Raw genomic sequence first — 22208 nt, forward strand, 5'->3', positions numbered from 1 at the left:
TTTACATGGAGCTGAGACACTGAACTATGTTGGTTGAAATCTGTTCACCTGAACAAACATTGAAACTAGGACCTTGTGTCAGGAACTCACTGACCATGAGAGCTACGTATTTTTGCAAAATTTAAAACTATTACTTCAAGGCATTTATAATGTTCAGCATCAATAACTTGATCAAATTCATTGCTGTATTGCTAGAGCACAAACATCTCAACACAAAAATGTGTTTCCTTCCCTCCAAATGAATTACGCTTAGTGAGTAAAGTTGAGCTGTGTAAAATTGCTTAAAGCAATGTTATTTTTCCCCTTGCTTCATGTGTTTTTGTTTTTGTCTTGCCTCAGAATCAAGTATTATGAATACTGAGTTGAGGTTACAGGAAATGTTCCACTGAAAGTTGGTTGCAAAGTGCAAAAAAAATTTTGGTACTAGCTAAATCCCTGTGGACCAGGTTAGCAATAAGCAAATTAAGCACAAACAGAGCAGCAAGTTTCTATAGCAACAGTGCAACTAAATTACTTTACTGTCAGCTATGATATAATTTTCCTGCTTAGAGGCTCAAGGGATTTGAAGTTCCATTTGCAGCCAAAGTTATTTTGGCTCATTGGCATAGAAGACAGAGTGAAATCAATTTACTGATGATATATGCATCTGGCTAACTTTTCTTTTTGTTTTGCCTCATTAGGAGCCTCGGTCTAAATGGGTCCAGTTATGCCTCCCAGTAAGAAGCCAGAAGGCTCAGGAATTAGTGTTTCGAGTGGACTGAGCCAGTGTTATCCAGGGAGCTCACTAACTAAGGCACTCCAGGAAGTTGAGGAGCTGGACATTACAAGCAGTTATTTGCCTGCCATTCGTTTGGAAAAAGTAGCCATGGAGGATGAAGAGTTAACAAACCTGAACTGGCTGCATGAAAGCAAGAATCTGCTTAAAAGTTTTGGGGACACTGTGCTTCGTAGTGTCAGTCCGGTTCAGGATATTGATGAGGATACCCCTCCTTCTCCTGCTCATTCTGATCAGCCCTACGATGCCAAGCAGAACCCTAACTGCAAACCTCCTTATTCTTTCAGCTGCCTCATATTTATGGCTATTGAAGACTCACCCAGCAAACGCTTGCCTGTTAAGGATATATACAACTGGATTCTAGAACATTTTCCTTACTTTGCAAATGCGCCAACTGGGTGGAAAAACTCTGTTAGACACAATCTATCGTTGAATAAATGTTTCAAGAAAGTAGATAAGGACAGGAGTCAGGTGAGCTTTCCATTTTTAATGATTGTTTCCATTATTTCCTCGCAAACCGCTTTGAATCATTTATGACATTAACTTTCCTCAAAAAATAAACACACATATGCTTTAACTGTTTGAGCCCACAAAATGTTGGCAGTATCTTTTCTGAAGTGTTCCTGTATGAAAGAGAACAAAACTGCTGTATAACTGCAAATGCAAATTGTTTAATACAAAGAAGGAAGAAGAAAAGTACAGCACAGGAACAGGCCCTTCGGCCTGCCAAGCCTGTGCTGATCATGATGTCCTAACTAGACTTAAAACCTTCTGTCCTTACTCAGTTCATATCCCTCTATTCTCTTCCTATTCATATTCCCATCTAGGTGCCATTTAAATGTTGCTAATGTGTCTGCTTCCACCACCTCCTCTGAAAAACTTCCCCCACACAGCTCCTTTAAATTTTCCCCGTCTCACCTTTAACCTGTCCCCCATGTAATCTTAATAATTAAAAGTTCAAGCTAACAGGATTGAAATAAATCAAAGCCAGCTGGTTATGCTGGTTTCTGTGCCTTTGGAAGGTGATACACAATGGAATATTCCCTAGGTATCTTCTGTGTTTTGGCATCTAATTTCTAAGTTAGGGATGACCGAGCATTGTGATTGTGTTTAACTTTTTTTTGAAGAAAGATAAACACCATATAAAGCATCACAATGGTGGGAAAAAATACTTTTGTGCTTTTCTTTCACAGTCACTTTCCTTTGCATAGTCACTGTCTCTTATTCTCTATTCCTTGCATTCCATCATCTCTGTACACTACCCCCTTGCTCTTATGTGCACTCATGCATTTTTTCTGATTCTTTTTGCATTTTATATTTCTCCCACGCACCCTTTCTATCTTACATTTTATCTCCCATTCTCTTGTAGTCTTTTTGACATTCTGTCTTTCCGTTTAGTGGGCCTGCTCTCGTCTTTGCACCCTGTCTACTGCGTCCCCCCTTTGCTCTCTTGCTCGTAAAGGCCAGCAATTTTTTTGTATTGTAGGATTGACTAAGAGCATAATTCTGCTGTAGCAGGAACCAAAATAGTGGATGATACAAAACAACCACCTGGTATCCAATATCAGTTACATTGTTGAATCGTGAATGCTTGTGGGTGCATTAGACAATGCACTAAAGTGAATAGAGTAGAAACACTTCATTTCATATCTTTGTACTATCTATGGAGGTAGCACTGTAATATAAATGAGGCAGCATACAAGTCCAGAGGCAAGAAACATCACTACAGGGAAGATGTTTTTGATTTATTTTTTGGTCTGACTGTGCTCCTGTGAAGCACCTTGGTTAAAATTGTTATATAAAAACAAGTTGCTGTTCATCCACCTTTTGAAAAAAAGGATGTCATCCAATTTGCTGGATTTTTTTTAACTGCAGGTAGCCTTGGCTCATGGCTGACTGTTACACATTTTTTGCTTGCATTGTACTGATCATCTGCCAAAAGAACGGTGAAGTTGCCGATGTGATTGTATTAATTGCACATGTGCAGTTCTACTGTTGTCAAAGCCGAGTGGAAGTGCAGTTTGGCTAAATCCCATTCAAGGACATGCACAGCACATGTATGCAGTTTCATTGGTTCTGTAGCATAAAGAGGGCTTCAATTCAAACATGTTTCTGTGTGTCAATCCTAATGAATTTCAGCAACAAAATACTGTATTGTTTTGTACATAACCCTGTAAATGCACATGTATAGAATTTGACTTGTGATTGTGAACTGGCAGACTGTTTTATATCCCGATTGAAGTGAATAGCAATAAGAACCAGGAGAGATGAGAAACAGGCCGCAGACTTTATCACTCGTTTGCACTACTGCTCAAAGGCCAACCTCTCCCGTTGAAACCAAATTCTTATGGAAAACACATTTTAAAACAATGCATACTTTGAAACAATTGTTCTTCCGCAATATGTGTGCTTTCTATAAAATAACAGCTGCGACATCTCACTATTATATACCAAAAATGGTGCAACAGCAGTTAGTAACAAAATAATTGTGACCTTTAATTGGCTGGCACAATTATTTTTATTGTTTCAGCTAATATTTTACTAAGCTGGCCTAACTTTTCCCCTTTTTGGTGCAGTGTTGTTGCATCAATAGATTAATGACTAAAAAGCCATTTAGGAATTGGAGAAAAGGCTTGGTTTGCAAGTTTGTTTGCTGTGACTTTATGCAGATTAAACGCAAGTCAACATTGAAATGTTTCTGTATATATGTACATTTTGGACCTACTCCCAACCGCAGTCCGTATATCATATATTTACAACTGGAAGACTGAATTTTGATCAAGGACACTAGCCGTTGTATTATTTTAGGAATGTTTCATTGTACCAAGGTGTCATTTTGGAATAAGCTTTTCTTTCCGAAGGCTACAAAGTACTGTAAAGCTGCCTGTCTGGCAGTGATTAATGAGTGACTCTTTTTTGCTAACTGTTTAGTTGTTTTGTGCAGTGCCTTGATGTGTGTAATTATGTAGATTGCTCAAGGTGGAGTATTAAAATGTTCTTTGCTCAATTTTCCTGCAGTGGCCTGAGTGCATGTCTTAGAAAGGTGGGTCAGTTTTTAAGAAGTGTCTATCTGGCACAGTAGGAGAGTAAAACATACGAGCATGCTTCAGAATGCAACTGAAATAGTAACAATTCCATCTCTCCCAGGTTTTCCAATGTGAAATCTTTTTCTGTTAAACATAGTTAAAGCTGAATAGTGCAAAATATTTCTTTTGAACAGCACTTGCTGCAACAAAGAAACAGAAATTGTCAAAGGAGTGTTGCACACATCCAGGAGACTGAGAGCATGCTGTCCCTAGTTAAGTAATTGTGACCTTGGACCAGATTTGTTTTCCGAATCGTTGCTGAGTTGTTGAATTTGGATGCCAACAGGAAATGGGTATTTGTCATCATTGCTGCATCTGTGGAGAGCAACCCAGATTTGATGGCTTTATTTTTTTTTATTACATGCTATAAGTTGATTTGTTGGATGTTACTTCAGTGCAAACTTGCAGCTGTTTATTAACTGTTTCACAAGTTATGACATAGCAAGGAGTCTCCATGTGTTTAGGAATTAGAAGTAAACAAGGTAAATGAAGCTTTGGGTGTTGGGATTGGACCCTTAAACCTATTTAGGCTCTGTTTATGATCAGGGAGCTATTTCTTGAAGAGGTTTCCTGTGCTGGTTCTCAGCCCAACTGCTGTTAAAGCCACCACACTGATATCGCGAGGCTGTTTCTCCAACAGTCCAGTTAATTTTAAAACAACTGTACATGCATCAACATATGTTTTAATGTTGTTTTGTAGTTACAGCAGAACTCCTTAAGCAAATATCTGGAAACACAAATTAATAAACTATCACAGCAGAAATCATCTTCTCTGTAAAGGTCTCTAAAATAACCTGAATAGATTAGACCTGTGGTTTTCAAACTTTGTGCTTAGCCCATTATCCTTCTAACCTTGCGCGTTTTTAACATGCATTTGTAATATTAAAAATACTTTTGTAGCAAACATGTACAGCACAAAATTCTCTGTACATGGTACTTCTACATATATGAGAATGAGTACAAGTACAGTGATTTCTCAGGCCCTGGTTTAAAGCCCATGGCATAGATATGGACTATTGTGGGATTCCAATAGTTCCCAATCACCCAGTGATATTTTCTATCCATTCTCCCAATCTGCTGCTGTAACCTTTGAACCCTTTGCAACTGGAAAATTGACAGCTGAGATATGTGCAGTTCAGGCTTAATTTCAGCTGTTAAATTTTACCAGCCCCTTGAGACATACTTATACTTACTAAATCCTGACATATTAGAAGAACTGGTTGAGTATCACTACAATTCAAGTAATGTCGTGATTGGTTTGGTAAAGAAAACTGGAGAAATCACTTGTCTGAATAAGGGATGATGCTGGACTACAGTAGTGGTATGTCATATAACCCAGAGGCCCAGGCTAATGTTTTGGGGACAAATGTTCAAATCCCATCATGACAACTGATAGAACCTAAATTCCATTAATAAGTCTGGAATTGAAAGCTAGTCTCAGTAATAATCATCATGAAATTATTACTGATTGCCAGAGAAACCTATCTGATTCACTAATGCTTTCTAGGGAGGGAAATCTGCTGTCCTTACCTGGCCTGGCCTACATGGGACTCCAGGCGTTGATTCTTAACTGCTCTCTGAAAGTCCATTTTGGGATGGGTGACAAATGCTGGCCTTGCCAATGATGCCCACATCCCATGAATGAACACACAGCTCTTTTTTTTGGTGTCAACTCTTTCCCAACACTTGGCAATTAACCTGCTTCATTGTTGGAGGGAATTGGATAGGGTAATAGCAATAATAGCAACTCATTGGTGGCATGGTTTCTGCCCATTCCTGCCCCCAGGAGCACTGTGATAAATTGAAATTACATGGGGAAAAAAGTGAAATGAAAATCAGTGCAGCTGAGAGAGCTTACTTTCATGTTTGTTATGTTTGACCATCAGATTTACATTTAAAAACTTGTCCTCAACCACTAACTTCTGATTTAAATGGAGTATTGATAGTATTGTGGATTGCAGGATCACTAAAAAGACACTTAAAATTAAACCATTATGAATTGATACTATTAATTTTAACATCCATTTCAGTCTTTATCTGTTGAAGTTCTACTGTGGATGTATGCAGTTTTATTTACTGAAACTGTAATTGGAGGCAGAGTAATGCAGCTGCCTTTAATCTGCATCTACTAAATGTAGTGACTAAGAATGGGGTGCATTGATAAACAGTTCAACCACTCAAAGTAGAGATTATTGTGCTGTTGAAACTCGGAAATTTCATCTGTAAATCCATCTGGTTGCAGTGGAAAGGTATAATTTGTAGCTTAGATTGATAGTTCTTTGGTATATTTTATAGAAACTTGCCTGAACTTAAAGCTTTACCAGTGGTTTGAAATTAATTTAGCAGATCAATTACTTTGTGAGGGGGGGGATAGTTCATGTGGTCTATAGCAAGAATAAGCAACGCGTGCTTGCTTGTCATTTTATTCCATATATTATTGATATCTGGAACCTTCAGAGTGCTTGCACACTGTAGCATTGAAATGGTTTCATCGAGCACAGTACCCACACACACCCTTGTAATCTCTTTCAGGCAAACTGCTGTTTTGGCAATTAGTGCCGAGAATTATGGCATGGTTCAGACCATCAGTAATATAGGGTTAGTGTTCCTGAAAAGTTGTTTCAGCTGCAACTTGAGAATTAAGTTGGTGAAGTAGAACATTGATGTGGAAAATATCTCATTTCAGTTTAATGATGGCTAAGGTACTGCTTCAATCTGTGCAAAGCTAACCACCTAGAGATTTTATAGACATCTTAAAAGTGAAGGATAGTGTTAGAAAAGTTGGGTGGGGGTGGTGGGGTTGGTGATTTTATAGTTGGATACTAAAGATGTGTATAGTTGTTTCTGATGGGGTCTGTCATCAACACTGCCTTAATTCTGCCTCTAAAATATAGGTATCTGTTATCATGGCAATCTTTTATTCACCATGCCATATGTACAAAAAATACTGCAGGGGCTGGAAATCTGAAATAAAATGGACACTGTTGGTCAGCAAGTCACATAAGTGGAGAGAGAACAGCAAATGTTTAGAGTCATTTACCTTCCATTGGAACATGTTTTCCCTGTAATAGGTGTTAGCTGTGGTATTTGGTGAAACTGACAAATTTTGTCTAACTGAGAGCAAAATTTGCCTATTATTGGTTTGTCGCCTATTGCCTGTGGCTTAATGAGCTCCAACCTGTTTTCTTGGATAGTAAATCAAGTATGATATAGCTGGAACCAGTATTGGCAGGTAATTATGGTCTTTTTAATGAATGGGATGACCATTTTAGTGCTGTGATGTTAAATTGTGAATTTCAGCATTGAATTGATAAAATGGCAGTATAACAGTAGTGTTGGCACTTCTCTCATGCCATTTCCAAAAAAACTAGTCTTTGTCTGTAAACTTGTCTAGTGTCAGGCCCCCCGCAGCCACGGTAAGCGTGTGTCAAGGAGTGAGCCTGCCTTATAACACGAGGCAAGCATTCATCAAACCTGCGCATGTGACTTTGAATTCATTGCCATTTGTTACTTGGCCTTGAAAAAGAATTTCTTTCTTGTATATGTATTGCCATAGCAATGCATTTCAACTGAGCCAAAAAAGCAAGTGGTTGCCTTAGTGATAAACTAATGATCTGACAGTCTATCTCCTGAGTAAAGGAGATGGCCATCAGAGCTGGTTCATTGACATTCTGAGGCCTAGTCAGCATGTTTTGCCAGATTTCCAGTTGGTGGTACTTGGCATGTTTTTTATCCAGTATTTATAATGCAGATGATTATGTTCTAATGTCCTTTTTTAAAAAAAGTGACTTTTCAGGGTTTTTGTTTATTTCCTTTGTTACTTTTAAGGTAGACACTGCTACCACAACCACTACCTAGCTGAGTGAGTATCATTGACCTGTCGATTGTTGCATGGCACTCTTTAGGAAAGCCTGCTGAATGACTTGTAGCAAGGTGCTTCATTTGGTGAACTGGTGGAAAAACTGTCTCAACTCATTTATAGCTGCAACATTTGGAGGCAAGTACTCCTGAATTATTGTCCTTTGTTTTCCCTAATGTTGTAGTCAATGGAATCCTTTCAGTCATTATGTTCTCCTTTTGTGGAATTCTCAATTATTCACTGCCTATTTTTAAGGCCACCGAAAAAAAAGTCTCTGGTTAATGTTGACTCCCTCTCTCTATTCTTCAGTCTTTGTTTTCTTTCCCACTCATTGGCCACTGTTATCCATTGTTCTGTGCTTTAAAACATTGCTCCTCCTGTTTATGTGGCGGGCTATAGAAATGAAAGTTGTCTCTGTCCTTTTCAATGACTACGTTTGACTTTCTGTAATGCATATGAATTGTATATAAATCACTTGCTAGGTTTCCCTCTTTTCCTTCTCCAGTCTTATTGCTGAATTACTGCGCACAAATGCACGTCATAGCATTGTTAGCAAAATGGGAAGAGAACCTATTTGCTAACAAACCATAGGAATCGTTGAAACTGTATATTGCAGAAAACTATATTTGTGGTATAAATGTAATTTCTATGACTGAATTTTTAATAAAAACAGTAGGATATTTTAGTGAACTCATTAGATCCTGTCAATCTGGTCAAACTAGCGAGGATTTCCAGTTACTATCTGATCACAGCAGGCCGCTGAACAAGTTAAGAAAACTCAGAATCTGGCAATGCAAATTGCAACATTTATTTTTAAGGAAATTTTAAAAGGGAGAAAAAAGTAAAATTGTGCTAAATCACTGAATTGCGGCACTTAAGCGTAGGAAACAGATGTGGTCATGATTTCCCCATCTTGGTCAGATTGTTTGGAGGGTGGTGGAAGAAGCACAAAGCTAGCTTGCTTCCTGGAGAACAGTCAGAGATTGGGAGGTGACCACATACCATGATTAGAACTTGTCTACTCTGAAGTGAGAAGAGAAACATAAAAACATAAGAAATAGGAGCAGGAGTAGGCCATCTAGCCCTTCGAGCCTGCCCCGCCATTCAATAAGATCATGGCTGATCTGTCGTGGCTCAGTTCCACTTTCCCGCCCTCTCCCCATAACCCTTAATCCCCTCTCTTATCAAAAACCCATCAACCCGCGTCTTAAAAATATTTAGCGAGGCAGCCTCCACCACTTCAACGGGCAGAGAATTCCAGAGATTCACCACCCTTTGAGTGAAGAAGTTCCTCCTCAACTCCGTTCTAAACCACCTCCCCTTTATCTTGAGGCTGTGCCCCCTAGTCCTACTGTCTTTTTTGAGCGGGAAGAGTCTCTCCACCTCTATCCTATCCATCCCATTCATCATCATATACGTCTCAATGAGATCTCCCCTCATTCTTCTAAACTCTAACGAGTACAAGTCTAGTTTATTCAGCCTCTCCTCATAGCTCAACCCCCTCAACTCCGGTATCAGCCTAGTAAACCTCCTCTGCACTCCCTCCAAGGCCAAAATATCTTTGTGCAGGTGCGGCGCCCAAAACTGCACACAGTACTCCAGCTGCGGCCTCACCAATGCCCTATACAGCCGCAGCAAGACCTCCCTACTTTTATATTCAATCCCCCTCTCTATGAAGGCCAGCATCCCATTCGCCTTCCTGACCACCTGCTGCACCTGCAAGCTGGGTTTTTGCGACTCATGCACAAGGACCCCGAGGTCCCTCTGCACCGTCGCCTGCTGCAGTTTTTCGCCACGTCCGTAATAGTCCTTCCTATCATTATTCCGACCAAAGTGGACCACCTCACACTTGCCAACATTAAATTCCATTTGCCATTTCCTGGCCCATTCGCCCAGCCTATCTAGATCCTTCTGCAGGCTCTCCACACCCTCCGCACAATTTGCCGTTCCCCCAATCTTGGTGTCATCAGCAAATTTCGACACCATACACTCGGTTCCCTCCTCCAGATCATCTATATAAATGGTAAAAAGCTGAGGCCCCAGCACCGACCCCTGGGGCACTCCACTAGTCACCATCCGCCAATCCGAATAACACCCATTGACCCCCACTCTCTGCCTCCTATTTGACAACCAATCCTCTATCCACGCTAACACCCTACCCCCAACTCCATGTCCCCCGACCTTCTGCAATAACCTCTTGTGAGGTACTTTGTCAAACGCCTTCTGAAAATCCAGAAAGACCACATCCACCGGCTCTCCTCTATCCACCGCCCTAGACACATCCTCATAGAACTCCAGTAAATTTGTCAGATGCGACTTCCCTTTAATGAAACCGTGCTGCGTCTGCTCTATCAAGCAATTCCCTTCAAGATGCCTCGCAATTTCCTCCTTAATGACGGATTCTAACATTTTACCTACCACAGACGTTAAACTAACCGGCCTATAATTCCCCGCCTTTTGCCTGGCACCCTTCTTAAACAACGGCGTAACATTAGCCGTTTTCCAATCTTCCGGCACTTCCCCGGAATCCAGCGACGTCTGGAAAATAACCACCAAGGCATCCACTATCACCTCCGCCATTTCTTTCAGAACCCTCGGATGCAAATAAAACAGCCTTTTTTTATTATTAAGTGGGGAGCAGGGAATTGAGATTGTTCTTTGGTCGTTGACAATCGATAATGCTGTAACATTTGGCATCTTTTTTCTTTGTTGGACTTGGAAATTCCAATCTCACTTCCAGTATTGTCTGAAATGAAGCTTTATCCAAAGTCTTGTGTGTCTAAATTATCTTGATTTAAGATTGGTATTGAAAAAGAAAAATCTTGTTTCTAGATGTTAAGTCAAGGGACTTGCTTTGCATCTGTTTCAAACTGAGACATTGGTTTTAACACTGACTTGCTCTCTGGAGAAAAGCATTTCCCCCTCTATTCTTTCTAACCTTGAGAAAGGAAAAGCATCTCATCAGTTGCTGCTTTTAAATAAGGCTCCCATTCCATTGTGGTATTGGACAGTTTTGGCTTGGTCATCCTTTCCTAATCGCCTGAGTGCTGAGGGATGATGGTATGAGCAAAAGAAGTAGTGTAATAATGAAATAAAGCATTATTTGAACCACCGTGGCATTCTCTGTATGAGGTGCATATTAAGATATGTGATCACTGTGCTATTACGTAGTGTGAGTGGACGAAAAGGTAGGTTCTGTTTATCCTGATATGCATCATCTATTCAGATATGCTGTAAAGCATAATTTGATTGTAGATAAGTGTTTACTCACTACATCAGATACAGCTGTACTAGCTTTGAGGTTTACAGAAGTGTATTTGCACTGTACCGTGGAACCTCTTAATGAGCATTGGTATCTCTATTCATGGAAAAATCCAGTGTACCAATTCATTTACCTAGTGGAATAATGCTGTAATAAAAAATCCTGCCCCCTTACACAATTTCAACCACTAATCTTTAGCCTGTAAAGAGCCTGGAATTTGCCTCCAGTCATAAAGCACTTAATGTCTGCTCATAGTCTGAGTTACCCAATTACTCTTTTTAAAAGCATTAACTCCTGTTCAGCTGCAGTAAGTGGTTAATCTTGGGATCACAGTCTTTTTGATAAAGTATCCAATCAATTTTGCATCCCAATCTTGACTTGAACTTGACATGTACTTCATCATCCAGTTCACAGTGACTGAAGCTTTAGCTTGCTGTATTTTTGTTTCATTGGATTTTGTAAGATGCAGCCAAATATTATGGCAGGAAATCAGATTTCTCTGTGCAAGAATCTTGTTATAAATGCTCCTGTGCGTTGACTCTTGGATAGAGCAACATGAACTGGGAAACATTCATTTAACTGTGGATGTATGTCTTTACGGTCTCTCTTCTGAGCTGTAATAATAAGTTCAGATGAATGAAATTTTAAATAAAGTTATGTTGGTCGATCAGCCACATACTCCAGTTTCTGAGCTGACTTTTAACATTTAGCTTTGCAAAATCTCTGGTAAGCTCTCTGATCTCTACTCATGCTAAAGATCAGCCTGGCCCATCATTGTGCTTCTGATGTTCATGCTGATTTCAACATATCACAAAGGCTTGGCTCACGTCTAAGTCTGTGTTGTCCAGTTGTGTGTGTAGAGAATTAGGTTGTGCTTGCAGCATCGATAGTCACTGGCAGGATGAGCTTTCAGGTAACGCTTTCACTGTCTTTGCCTTACCAGTTATCAGCTTGTGAAATGTACCAGTCTCAGTGAACAGTCTTGCTTCAGTTAGACCGGTCAGTAGCAACGTCTTTCCATTCATCCTGATCATACTTAATTTATAGAATTTTACAGGAGCTAACTCAACACGCAAACAGATCAATTTTTTTTTCAGGACACAGGCTAAGAGTAGGATTACATTTCATAAAATCATAAAAGGATACTGCACAGAAGTAGACCATTCAATTCATTGGCTCTTTGATAAAGCGATCCAATTTGTCCGTTCCCTGCTTTTCTAATCTCATGACATACTTTCTGAAGTGTAGGGCCCAGATTTGAACACATTATTGTGTTTTATTGTTGTTTGGCATTGCTTCCTTACTTTTGCCTCTATTAATGAAGCCAAGGGTATTTTTTTAAAACATCTTCAAAATGTCCTTTCAGCTGTCCCCTTCAGCAATTTGTGCACATAAACATGTAGGTCGCTCTGTTTCAATCTCTTCTCCGCGCCTCCTTCTTAAAACTGCATTATTTAGGTGATTTTGCCTCTCCACATTCCCCTTCTATTGGTTAGATCGCACTTGGAGTACTGTGAAGTTTTGGCCCCCTTACGTCAGAATATTATTGTTGTAGGGGGAGCGCAACGAAGGTTCACCAGACTAGAACAAGGGCAAACTAAGCCCGTATTTGCTAGAGTTTCGAAGAATTTGGGGTGATCTTGTTGAAGCCTACACAATACTTCAAAGAAATAGGTTAAATGCAGGTAAGACGCTTCCCTTGAGGAATCTAGAAGTGGAGCACAATTTCAAAATAAGGAAAAAGCCACTTGGGATTCAGATTTGGAGAAATTTCTTTACACAGACGGCTGTGAAGCTTTGGAATTCTTTTTCCCAGAGTGCTGTGGAAGCTCACTCGTTGAGTATGTTTAAAGTACAGATTGATAGATTTCTGATTAACAATAATGGACAGGATTATGGAGATAGTGTGGATAAAAGGCACTGAAATATCCAATTAGCCATAATTGTATTGAATGGCAGAGCAGGCACAATGGGCTGAATAGCCTCACCCCGTTCCTATATTCCAATCAAATGCATCATTTGATATTCCTGATGTTAAATTGCATCTGCCCATTTTACCAATCTCTCTTGTCTTCCTCAAATAAATCTGCTTCTATCCTTCTCATTGCTTACTACCGTTATAAGTTTCATGTCATCTTCAAGCTCTGAATTATGCACTGTATATCCAAGTCCTGGTCATTACCATAAAAGTAAAACACTGAGGGTGCTGGAATCTGAAACAAATACAGAAAATGCTGGAAAAACTCAGCAAGCCTGGTGGCATCCGTGGGGAGAGAAAACGGAGTTAAAGTTTTGAGTCTGTATCACGTAAGAGTCATACAGACGTGAAGCGTTAACTCTCCACGGATATTGCCAGACCTGCTGAATTATCCCAGCATTTGCTGTTTTTGTTTCTAGTCATTAATGTTGATCAAAAAGAGTAGTGTTCTTAACACTAATGTCTGGATAGCATGATTGTACACTTCCTTTCAGTCTGGAAAACAACCACCACTCTAGTTTCTGTCTCTTAGCCAATTTTTATCCATGCTGTACCTTTAACTCCAGGATCTGTAATTTTGCTGCTATTAAAATGTAGAATTTGTCATAATTTGATTAAATTGACAACAGAAGTGTGAAATCTGGTAATTGTTGTCACTATTTTCAAGGTGTATCCCCCTTGGAGATTGAATTGATGTACTTGTTCTTGTGTTTGTGAGGGTAAAATGACAGGAATTCTTGTCTTCAGAATTTGCATTCTTAGCTCTGGAGGAAGTGACACTCTTCAGATCACCCTTTGATTTTGTTAGAATGGGGAGTGTTACTAATGACCAGAATTTTATAATGTCGATACTTGAAAGGATTTTCTGAAAGTACCAGATTTAACTGCTAGAATCTTGGACAACATTTAATTCGGCACTTTGATAAAATAGCTTGTAGGTTTTGTTTCTGGTATGAGGTTCAGTATGAATGTTAGGATGTTTTCCAGGAATACATTTTCATCTTCAAGGGACCCTGATAAATATGGCCCTATATACAGTGAAATTGATAATGCCTATTTTCATTTGAGAAGTTATTGGAGCCTGCTTCAGAAATGACTCTTGCTTACTGGTACTTTGTCTTGTTGTAAACAGTGACTAAAGAAACATCTGGGATCCAAACATAAAGACTAGCTGTTTACGTTGCAATAATTTTTGGATGTAAGGCACTCAGCAGAATTTCATTTGGTCAAGTCCTGATGTATTGGATCTATAGTTGTCTTGCGCACTGAAACAGGAAAGGAAGCTGTAAGTGAGATAAATCGTTCAGCACAGTTAATGCTTAAAGACAAATGCTGAAGTTCCAAATCTAGTATTTTCTTTGCCCTCCTCTGTTCTTACAGGGCTATGATTTTCCTCATGACTGCATCCTTGAAATAATAATGTAGCCTAGCAAAAAAGTAGAAGGCTTTGACAAATAAATGATTGCTTTTCCTTCTACTCCACAGGAAAATTACCAAAAACATTTTTGTGGTGGGAGACTCGTGTCTCAAATGTAAAATGCTTTGGATGACAAACATGGAGCATTGGGGAAATCTGTGGGAAAAGATTTACTTAGTTGCAGCTGAACAATCGTTCGTTCCACAAGAAATACAACCAGTGTAGATCAAATGTGCAATAATTTTTGTGGTGATGTACTGTGAACTTCTGCACCCCCTTTCCAACCAGTACTTTCCCCTCAATTCTCCAATATAGATTAAGCAACATGTAGAGAATTATTTTTGTAAACCAGTGTGAAACAGAAAAGGGAATGTATTTGTCATAGTAGTTTAGGAAGTCTGCACTATTAAGTTTCTCCTACCTTTGTTTATGCTCCAAAAAAGAGAGACTATTGACAGTCGCAGCAGATGTTGTAATCAAAGGGCACAGAATTAAGATATTTGACAAGCGCGAAAGAAAGACTTGCATTTTATGGCACCTTTCATACTGATCAGACAGTTTAAAGCATTTTACAGCCAATGGTGTACTTTGAAAGTATAGTCACTTGTAATGTAGGAAACATGGCAGCCAATTTGTGCATGGCAAGATCCCACAAGCAGGATTGGGATAACGACTAAATGATCATTTCTTTTGTGATATTGATTGAGATAGTGCCCTTGCTCATCTTCAAAATAATGTCATGGAATCTTCATGCACTAGAGCTAGCAAATTGGTTATACAATTGGCTTGATGGTAGGAAACAGAGGGTAATGGTGGAAGGATGCTTGTTGGACTGGAGGCTTGTGACTGGTGTGCCTCGGGTCAGTGCTAGGCCCATTGCTGTTTGTTATCTGTACCAGTGATTTGGATGAGAACGTACAAGGCATGATCAGTAAGTTTGCAGATGACACTAAAATAGATATTGATGGACAGTGAGGGAGGTTATCAAAAATTGCAGCAGGATCTTGATCAGCTGGGGAAGTGTGCTGAGAAATGGCAAATGGAGTTCCAATACAGAGAAGTGAGGTGTTGCATTTTGGAAAGTCAAATCAAGACAACTTTATTTTCTCAGTAGTCTTTCTTCTTGTCCTTTCCACTTTTTCGAAAAGCGTGACTCACGTTTGCATGTTCGCTGGTAGCGATCCTGCATCTTGCTGAATTGTCTTTTTGCCAATGAGCCTGGATAGAATGTGTGGGCAGACTATTAAACTGACTGGAGGCATCAAAACTGAGGCTCACCTGGTCCTAAAATATGCTTCAGGGATTATGAAAACCATTAGTACAAGGAATTGTGCCTGACTTTCATTCCTGCCTCCACTTTCATTTCTTCCAATCCAACACAAATCTGTGTGCTTCTGAAGATGAACTAAAAAGAGCATTAATTAAGCTAGTAAGGGGAAAATCTAAAGTTGTTTGAGTTTATTAATATGGACATTTCATCTGTGGATGATTATAAAGAATGGGGAACAGTGGAACCAACTGACCAACCTATTGTGGCCTTTATCTGTCCACTGCAGCATGCTTGTAGTTTTTCATGTTCTCCATTAGCTAAGCCCGATGGTTGTTCTTTTTCAGAATGTTGGTGTCTAATGGGAATAGGATCCATGAAGGCATGGCAACAGCCTTATACACAATATAACTCATTTATGAAATATAGGGAACTAATAAATTTGGCAAATTTGAGTAGCGTCTGCAATCAGTGGAAGACAACAAACTAATGTGATATTCTAACTGCCTGTCAACAGGAGTTCAGTCGAAGTGATAATTTCCTTCTTTTTTTTGCCAAAATTTTGAATAGTATTTCTAACTTGGCTAAAGATGATTTATTTTTTGATTTGGCATTTAAAATTCATAACAGGAGGTAATTGTTTTCCTATTTATTTAATGGGGTGTTGTTTGCTCATTCTTTTGGCTATTCATGTTACTGGCAGAGCTGCCATATTATTGCCCATCTCTAGTTGACCTTTTTAATACAACTGATTCGCTTGCTAGACCGTTAGAGGGTAGTTAGTGTTGGAATGGAATCCTGTTTCAACTAAATTGAGTAAGTGTAACCAACGAACATTTGTGAATCGGCTGGGGTTTTACAACAGTCTGACTACTGATGATGCCTGCACATATACAATTCATTATAATCATAATTGGCACCTCTCTTCCTGTGAATACTGAAAGGATATTACACAGTGGAGGATAAAAGGATTAAGAATACCCTCACCCACAGGATAACAAGGACCAAGTTACATAGCATAAGGGAGCTCCTTTAAGGTCCAATGCAACCACTGGAGCCTGAAATAGCCAGAAGAATCATCATCAAGACATCCACAGATGGAATATTTTAGGAAGGTACAATCCTCCCCCTATTGACAGGATGAGGGAAACCCTGTGGAATCAAATAATAAATTGGAGCCTATATCAGTACCCCACTGACCCAGATAATGAAAGGAAACCTCAAGGCACACCAGGATAAGACCAGTAGAGACAAGATGTGGTTTGACAGTGTACACTCTAACATGTGGGATACCACGAACATAGCCTCATAACCTCACAGGAGAAACTCAGGTAATGCGGAGCCTCAGTATGTGGGTTTATGCTCAGGGCCTGAGGATATTAACCAAAAAAAATTCCATCTATTTCTCCCTATCAGAGAGAAACCTTAGCAACAGGAGGAGTTGCTATCCAAACATCTGCAGCCAGGATATCTTGGGGGGAGGACAAGAATCCAAACCACCCCCACACCCCCAACAGGATGGTGTGCTCACTGTACGTTCCAGGTGCCAAACTACCAAATAGTCACTGTCACAACCTGTGCAGCCAAGGAAAATGTAGGAAATCGACCCAATAAAGACTAGACGGTCAAGGATTCCTTGATCGTGCTTAGGTGTGCACCAGCACACATTCTTCCCAACTCCAGTTATGCAGAGGTGCCAGAGACAATAAAACTCAGTCTTTTCCAGATATGTGATTTGTCTGTTCTTTCACAGGAGCTCTCCACTCACCTGATGAAGGGGCAAAGCCCCGAAAGCTAGTGGTGTTTGCCACCAAATAAACCTGTTGGACTTTAAGAAGTCTCTCAACATCAGGTTACTGCTTTCACAGGAGACCAGCAAGGATTCTTTAACCACACAAAAAAAAAACCATGACACCATTATTTTAAAGGGGGTTTTCCCTCACTCACTATGAGGACTTCTAAGGCCATACCCACCATTCTATACCAAACCACTAGCCCGCCATCCTCATATTCTCCATAATCAAAGTAAAGAATGCCATACAATATAAACCTCCATTATAAACGCCAGGATTGCAATACGAGAAACAAAATGACGCAACCCCGTTGCCAACAGCCCAGTCAGCATACTCCTGAAGGAGCGAAGGAGAGACCCACTAACGGCCCACAAGCAAAGAAAATATCTCTGTATCACAACCACTAGACCCCAGGAGTTTGAATTGACACAAGGCCAGAAGAAGGATAGATACCCCTTATCCACCTGTCCCTGATGCCATACCGAAAGACCAAAATCGAATGTAAATAGTAACACATCTTAAACTAAGGTCATCCATTGCCAGAACATAGCATTGGATGAATTTCAGTATGAATATATGGAAAACCCTGGCTTTCAAAGGACAACAGGATAACAGGCAACATGTACCTCAGTGCTGTATATCAAATTCCTTTGTTAGGATAAAAGACAACATTACAAAATCAGGATTATAACATCAAGGAGAGTAGTTCAGGACTAATGATGAACTGCACAATGACACAGCCATCCATGGAACTTGGAAAGGCCAAAGCCTTGGCGGGATTTTGGAACAAAATAAAGATCCATCCACAGTTTCATTGAAACCTCTGCACCTTGATTGTGTCGTTGCCCAAAAATCCCAGTGGAAAGAAATCTAGGCCCCAGCAGTGAGAAATTCCAACTGGGTCCAGCCACTTCCAGCGTCCCTCAAACACTGAGATCAAGACAACTTAAGACCAGTGAACGGGGCCTATAACTGACCTGAAATCTTGAAGATCAGATACAGTATGCCTCTTTGATACGCCCAGCCTTCAAATCTAGGTTATGAAAGTGTAGCAGCCAGTTCTCACATTTGGCCTGGAAGACATCGTCAGCTCCTCTCAGGAAATTGGGCACTCCTTCTCCAGCCTCATATCTCCAAATCAGTCAGGACTTCCAAGAACTGAAGGTGAGTCTTCACCAAGGAAACTGCCCACTGGACTGACAGGATTCTTTCCTCTGTTTCATTTGGGTATCAATGTCAGCACAATGATTTGTGCCAGGGAGCTGAGACCGTCATTGACAGCTATACCCACAGTGACAACCTGATGCCTCTAACATTACAAGAGTGCGAGTCCACTCACCATTTAAACCACCCTGATGTCTCCAGTCCAGGATTAGATAATTATGGTTAAGCATCAGGCTGATTAAAAGATGAGTAGTTACAGAGCTTGTGAAACGCAGCCATTCCTGCTCTTGCATCATATGATCCCCGCCCCATGGAATTTAAATTTTATAAGCTTTTATGGGAATAACATTTAAAAATGATGAACGAATGTCTCATAAATTATTGCATTTCAATGACTTGGCTTCCAAAAGAGTACTTTTTCTCCTGTTGCCGTTTAAAAAAAATTCCTTCACAACCTATCATTCCCTGATCGAGATCCTCCTACGTGCTTGACACAGCTGGTACTTTGCGTTCTAGTGAGGAGATGCACAACAGTGGCTGATATTGACTGAACCCACTCGAGGGAAACTGTTTCCACTGTGCACTTCCCAAGTGTGTTAATGCTTATTGGGAAACAGTCTCAGGAATTTCTGCTTGTTTTAAGTAATGTTTATAATAGTAGTGGGAATTTGTGAGTGATTATTGTAGAAAGTGTGCTAAGTACTGCATGGAAATCTGTTGATTTGTTGTACCAGTCAAGTAAAAAGTTTTTTAAAAAAAAGATATTTGACTTGAATTGTGCATGATGGTATGCAATTTTTGATTAATATAATTGTAAACTAGAACATTGAATTCACAAAGGATTAATAATGTGATATCATAAATTAATGCCAATAGTTACAGCTGAGACTGTATAAAGTTTGTATTTGTTCAAAAGATGTACTTGCCATAGAGAAGGCTGACGTTTCTTTCCTATTTATTGCCCTTGTGACATTAGTGTACCTTTAAGAGGTTTGTTAAATTATGCTCTCATAGCCTCAGCTGATGTCATTGTTGCTGAGTTGACTGGAAAGTTTTTTTTGCTGCTCCTTCAGTGGTTTATAAAGGGTTTGTTTATTTTTACTCTGGGTTATCTTATGGCCCTGCATTGTTAGGAGGAGTGTCATGTGTGTTTGGACAGTTTTTTCCCTCTTTCTAGTGAGTTTAAGATTTCATTTTCTGTTTGGCTGCAGTTTTGAGTTTGTGTTTAGAAGGATCAGCAAGCTGAAAAGAAATGTTTTTCTCTCTCTCCCTGTTTTGTTTGGAAATTCAGCTGGTTATCGGAAAAGAATGTCTTGCCTTTCTAAAGGGGAAAATCTGCTGTTGGTGCCTTGACCAGAGTCTGTCTGGTGTTCTGGGAAGCTGTTCTGGCTTCAAACTGTTCTGGTGTATCAAGGGGAACTTATAGGACTGAGAGTTTTCAATTCTCCAACCAAACAGTTCAATTCTAGTATCACATGAGCATTAGTCAATGCTGTATTAAACCTGTTTGAAGGGTCTTGTTTATGGAATTGGTTTGATTGGAACATCTTGGATATATTTGTTGAGGGTTATACATTATTGTGGTTGTTTTGTTTTTGTTTGTAATTGATGAAAGCTCTTGCTAATTTTCTTACTATACACGTTAACTATATTTTCTCAATTAATCTTTGTTTGATAAAAGCTCCCTGATAGTCATTTGAATCATACCTGAGGTGACATATATCATGCTTATCCTAGCCAAATCCGAAGTGCAAAACTTGTGATCCAGGCGGGCTCCATAGAACACTTGGGAGTTTCTGACCTGAACCATATCGTCCTTGAGAAGGTGGTGGTGAGCTAACAGCTTGAAATTTTGTAACCTTTCTGGTATAGAGCATGATTCTTTAATTGCTGAGGCTGTTTGTAGGCACTGATGTGAAGGACCAGATTACAGTATGAGCATACATTTATAGGTTGGAACTTACTTTTGTTACTAAACCAAAATCTTGAGCTTTAAAAAAAAGCGTTGAACGGTTTAATTTGGACAATAATTCTAGAAGTACACAAACTGATATTACCTTATATTTAGTTGGATACAAAAATAGAATTTTCTCCTGTGTTTGATAGCAAATGAACAGAGTTGAAACCAAAGTGGTTCTTCCAAAAGAAGCTGTTGCAAGTAGGATTGAAATTAGTTGAGCAGAAATTTTCAAACGCTCCTGTCCTACTGGATCAGAGATCTTTCTGTAGAAAGCAATAACTGTGATTAAATAGAGCACTAGATAGATAATCTGGTCCATTGCTTCATTCCAAAAGTCTGGATAAATAAGTGGGTTGACATAAAAAATGAACTGGTTTAAGCAGTCAGTAGAAAGCATGGTTTGAGTCCATGTTTTAACTGTTATGTTTTGATAATTGCAGCCTATTGTACCAGAACTATATTTTTTCTCTCTCTCCACTTTCATTCAAGCAAGATACTTCCTGTTTTATAGATGTTTTCCTCCTTCATGCAATAGGGGGACTAGTGTAGAATACACTTTCCATAAAAAGCACTGGATGCTTGTTTAAGTAATAACTTTTAAGCTGAGATTGATAGACGTTTGCTAAACTAAGGTATAAAAGGACAGGGAAGTAAGGCAGATGGATGGAGTTCAGATACAGATCAACAGTTATCTAATTTAATGATGGAACATGCTTAAGAGGCTGAATGACTTATCCCTGATCCTATGTTCCCACTAGGAGTTACAACTACTCCAGGATCTTTACCAGTGTTGCTTTTGTAGTACCCTTGAAATTCTATAGGTCCCATTTTTTTTTCTCCTTCATCTCATTGCCACCTGAGAACAGGATACAACTATGTGTGAATAAGCCAATATAAATTGACAATGAAACACTTCTTATGTATTCCTTCCTGGTAGCTTGTCTAAAATACATATATACCCTTAATATGAGATAATAGGAGTAGCAGTAGACCATTTGCCCTTCAAGCTTGCTGTAATGTTCTGTAACTCATAGCTGATCATCCACCTGAATCCACCTTCCTACAGCATCCCCATATTCCTCTATTTATTTATATATTTATTCAAAAATCAACCAGTCTCTGTCTTGAATATACTTAATGACTGAGCGTTCAAAATTGGGGGTTAAGAATTCCAAAGGTTGTTAACATGCTTCCCCTTGTTTCAGTCCTAAATGGCTGATGTCTCGTTCGGAAACGATCTTTGTTCTCCAACCAGGGGAAACGTCCTCACTGCGTCCAGCCTGTCAAACACTTTAAGAACTTTATGGCCTAAATTTTAAGTTATATGGAGAAGCAACAATGCTCAGTACTGACCTTGAAGAAAACTGCCCTTAATGATCTTGCACTCTGTGGCAAGTATCCTCTTGCTGAGGACAGTTTAAATATGGCCCCAGATGAAGGCAATCTCCAGGCATGTATGTAATGTTAGCAACAGTTCAAAAGCCAATTACAGTGAAGTATTCTTGCATGCTGTAAACCAGGAATTTAATATAGCACAATAAGTGATCTCAAAGGAGGAATTCACTATCCCAGAAACATAAAATTAGCATTTTGAGTCAGTGAGGGTGTTTAGTAATCATTATGAAATTAATATGCTATTTGAAAGCC

General features: G+C 39.5%; 1 protein-coding gene across 7 annotated transcripts in view; it reads left to right on the plus strand.

Annotated features, from left to right (window-relative positions):
• Positions 1 to 22208, plus strand: part of foxn3 (forkhead box N3) — a 279657-nt gene that overhangs the window by 105240 nt on the left and 152209 nt on the right. For all 7 annotated transcript variants that reach the window (XR_013888539.1, XM_080202208.1, XM_080202214.1 and 4 more), the window contains exon 2: positions 681 to 1246. Coding sequence is in view for 6 of the 7 variants with exons in the window: in XM_080202208.1 (XP_080058334.1) it covers positions 695 to 1246 (552 nt within the window). In the remaining variant the exon portion in view is untranslated. The remainder of the gene's footprint in view (positions 1 to 680; positions 1247 to 22208) is intronic.

Source organism: Carcharhinus amblyrhynchos, chromosome 14 (assembly GCF_965287045.1).
Source record: "Carcharhinus amblyrhynchos chromosome 14, sCarAmb.v2.hapA, whole genome shotgun sequence".
Classification (NCBI taxonomy): Eukaryota; Metazoa; Chordata; class Chondrichthyes; order Carcharhiniformes; family Carcharhinidae; genus Carcharhinus; species Carcharhinus amblyrhynchos.